The sequence below is a fragment of the Chaetura pelagica genome, unplaced genomic scaffold, assembly GCF_000747805.2.
Source record: "Chaetura pelagica isolate M959 unplaced genomic scaffold, ChaPel_1.0 scaffold120, whole genome shotgun sequence".
NCBI lineage: Eukaryota > Metazoa > Chordata > Aves > Apodiformes > Apodidae > Chaetura > Chaetura pelagica.
Window position 1 is genome coordinate 608671 of NW_009951952.1, and position 3547 is coordinate 612217.

Here is a 3547-nt window from a genome sequence, read left to right on the forward strand (position 1 = left end):
TTGGTCATGTTGAACTTCATGAGTTTCACATGGACACACTCCTCAAGGTCCCTCTGAATGGTGTCCTTTCCCTCAAGCGCACCAGCTGCACCACTCAGCTTAGTGTCTTCTGCATCTCAGGATGCACTCAATCCCACTGTCTGTGTCATTGTTGGGGATCTCAACTAGTGTCAGTCCCAGTATGAATCCTTGAGAAGCACTGCTCAGTACTGCTTTCCATTGATCCTAGTAGGGCCTATCATGTACTCACTATGTTTATGGCAGCAAAAGACACTAAATGTGTCAGGAGCATAGCACTAATGCTGTAAAAGTAGGTGTTCCATCAAGAGAGAAGAGATCTATAAAGATTTCTTTCTTTTACCAAATAACTGCACTTAACCAGTGACTTGTTCAGTTAAGGTTATTCAGCAAGTGGGTGTGTTAACAATTAAATATATCAAAGTACTTCCTGCTCCTTACTTCTCTCTGTATTTGTATGTGTTGCATGTGAGTTTAGCCAAGATATCTGTTACATGTGCCTCTGTCCTCTGCAGTCACCTAGTTCTCCTAATGCAGCAGCTCTCACTCTGATGCTTCAACATTCAGCACTTGTCCCCAGGTAACAGTGAATTTCCAACATGTTCCTGTCACTTGTACCTTCTTAGAGATGGTGCTGTTGATGGTTGCAAGGCTGTGACACCACCTTACATGTCATGGGCAGTTCCATGAGCAGATGTACTGTGTACAGGATTTCCAGGTGCAGTTCATCAGCCTCTCATCTGCTTGTTGGTCTCTAATTCCGTTAGTATCTCCTGCCATCGATTTCTAAATGACCACAGGTGGAGAGGCAGCATAAAATAACAAGTAAACACCTGCCTTGTTGTTAGTAGTCATCTCTTCAACATGCAGGAGGTATATTTGTTTGTTGTGTTGTCCTGTGGGCAGGAGCCTGCCTGGTAGGTTGTGGCTTCACTGATGTGAAAAGGGAGTTTGTTCCCAGCCTTTTCAAGGACATTTCACTTAGTTTTACTGCTTCATTGATTCCTACATCTCATTTAGGAGATCTGGTAGTGCACATGAACAACAGCTCATTCCATCTTGTGCTGCTGATAAGGGCACTTCGTGCTGCATCGTCCTTGAGCCCAAGTATCACTGTGGTGGGAAGGGATAAGTAGCAGCTTGAGATGGCCCAGCTGCTTTACTCCCTGCAGGTCGTATCACCATGGGAGGCTGTCTCAGAGCAGAAGACACGAGGCAGGTTTTGCTGTTTGAGTGCATCGGCCTGCGGGGGCATAGAACTGCCAGGTGTTCAGGGGATTCAAGGTGAGTGTGCTGAGCTCTAGGGCTGATGTTGTTTCATTAGATGAACTGCACCCAGGAATACGTGGGAATGAGTAAACAGCAGTAGGCCTTTGGAACTGTATGCAAGACAAAAACAAGTTTTCTCCAAGAAGGGGAATTCCTGATAGAGTAACCTGCTGCAGCTGTGCTCATTTCACTGAGTCACAATCATTTTCCTAGTGATGGCTACGGATCCCTGCAGGAAGGTCTCTCACTACTGCTTTTATCAGCTTCATGCTTTGCATTTTGTGATGTGTGATTAACAAGGATGGAGAATCACATTTAATCTTTGCCGTAGTGTGGCTATGATTAAACTGAAGTCAAACAAGGCACAGCCACGAAACCAAAACAGCAAAAGGGGAGGAATATTCTGATAAAGAAAAACAAGAAGAAATTAGAGGAAGAAGCAGCAACTGAATTGCAGGTGGGGTAGCTGTGTTGCTCGGTAAAAAGAAGATGTGGTTTCAGATGCATATATAAAAAAAAAAGAAGTTGATGCAGCCCAACTTCCTGCAATGGGTTTTCAGGGTTGGATACACGGATTAAAACCTGCTCCAATGTCAAGCAGAGGAATGGATGGATGGATGGAATGGAGCAGGACAGAAAGCAACACTGGAAACTGGCAAGTTTCCCGGCAAGTTTGCTAGTTGGAGATTTCTGCATTTCAAAAACAGCTTGAGTTTCCCAAAATGAATGTTAACTTATTCAGAGGGGAAAAAAAGAAAAAAAATAAAATTAAAAGGTACAGCAGAATATCTCATCTTCTTGTTTCCTTCTGCTGATGGTGGGCTGCCTGGGAGCAGGAGCTACAAGTACAGTTCATGAGTTAGGGTAGGTCATTTCATACAGCTGATCAAATGGAGCTGCAGCACAGCCCTTAAGGTGAAACAAAGGGGGCTGCTGTTGATTATATGCCTGGAGTTGTATCATTGTTAGGATCAATGCCTTGAGATACAAACAATCTTGTGATAATAAAGTGAGGTCTCCAGGTTTGGCCAGGATCACAGCGCTACTTGGTATGCTCACCAAGACTGTTAAGTCTGGTTGAGTCAAGCCTGAGCCCAATGGCACAGACAAGTGAGAACGGAAGGGGAGAAAACCTTTTGGGAGAAATCCATGGAAAATGCTCACATGTGACTGCACAAACCGCTCCCTGGATCCAGAGACACTGCATCAGGAACGGGCAGCCCTTGTCTGTATGAAACCCCAAACCACACACAGAATAGATCCTTTGTTGGTTTCAGTAGCTTCTTTAATGGCAACTACACAAAATAGGATACAGAGCTGGCAGAGGCCGTGGTGAAGAAGAGCATTGTAAAGCAAACTACAAAGCAGGTGATGCTGGTTATATGCTCCCATTCTGCTGATGCACCAAGCAACAGAAGCCACACACAAGGCTTCTCCACTGCATAGCACAGGACATGGCCATGCCAACTGCAGCTGCAAGATGTTACCCATCCCTTGCATTTCTCTCATCTTTGAGCCTCATGGCCACATACGACAGTTCTTGTGCTTGTGGGGATTATGGGCTGGGAGGCACAGGGGAAAAAAGCATGAGCACAGACAGAGACCCAGGTTTCACATCTCTTGGTGGGGCTGCATCTTCCTTCAGCATTGCAGCATTTGCAGCCTAACAGCTTTTGCCAGGGAGAAGGGGACGCAGAAATGAGAGCTTGTCGTTGAAACTGATGGCCTTGTAATTTGGAAGGTGTTCATGTTCCCGTGCAATGTAACGAAAACCACCCCCATCACTGTGTTCACACAACAGCCAGACACCTCTCTGGACCTTGTGAGAAGATATGGAGTCATTGTCCCACCCCCTAGCCAAATCAGTTGCTTCTCTTATCACCCTGGACTTCCCTTGATATTGGGCATCTTCATAGAGAGTGATCTGGGGATTGTTCAGATCTTCAGTGATCACCTGCAGAGAACTGATCTCATCATTTATCTCTTTACCAACAAAGTCATGTTCCCCCTCTTCAAAAACCACTAACTTGCCTTTAAAGTTCTCATGCTGATAAGCCACCCAAGGCTGGCCAAAGACTTTCACTGAGGAGATACAATCATTCCAATCTACAGCTTTTAGATCGGTAATGTCAGTGGTGAATTCTTTGGAGTAGCCCTGGAAGTTGGCATGCTCATAAACAATGATCTTTCCCATTTCTCTGTATGTATTTCCTGCTGGGCCAGAGCCTGTAGAAAAGGAAAACAGAAAATAAGCAATACT

At 45.1% G+C, this 3547-nt stretch overlaps 1 protein-coding gene across 1 annotated transcript; it reads right to left on the minus strand.

Moving 5' to 3' along the window:
- Positions 1-2950: 2950 nt before the first annotated feature.
- On the minus strand, positions 2951-3481 carry LOC104389806 (epidermal differentiation-specific protein-like). Its single transcript, XM_009998853.1, has one exon. It carries the CDS (start codon positions 3479-3481, stop codon positions 2951-2953), a length of 531 nt encoding a protein of 176 aa, XP_009997155.1.
- Positions 3482-3547: the final 66 nt, after the last annotated feature.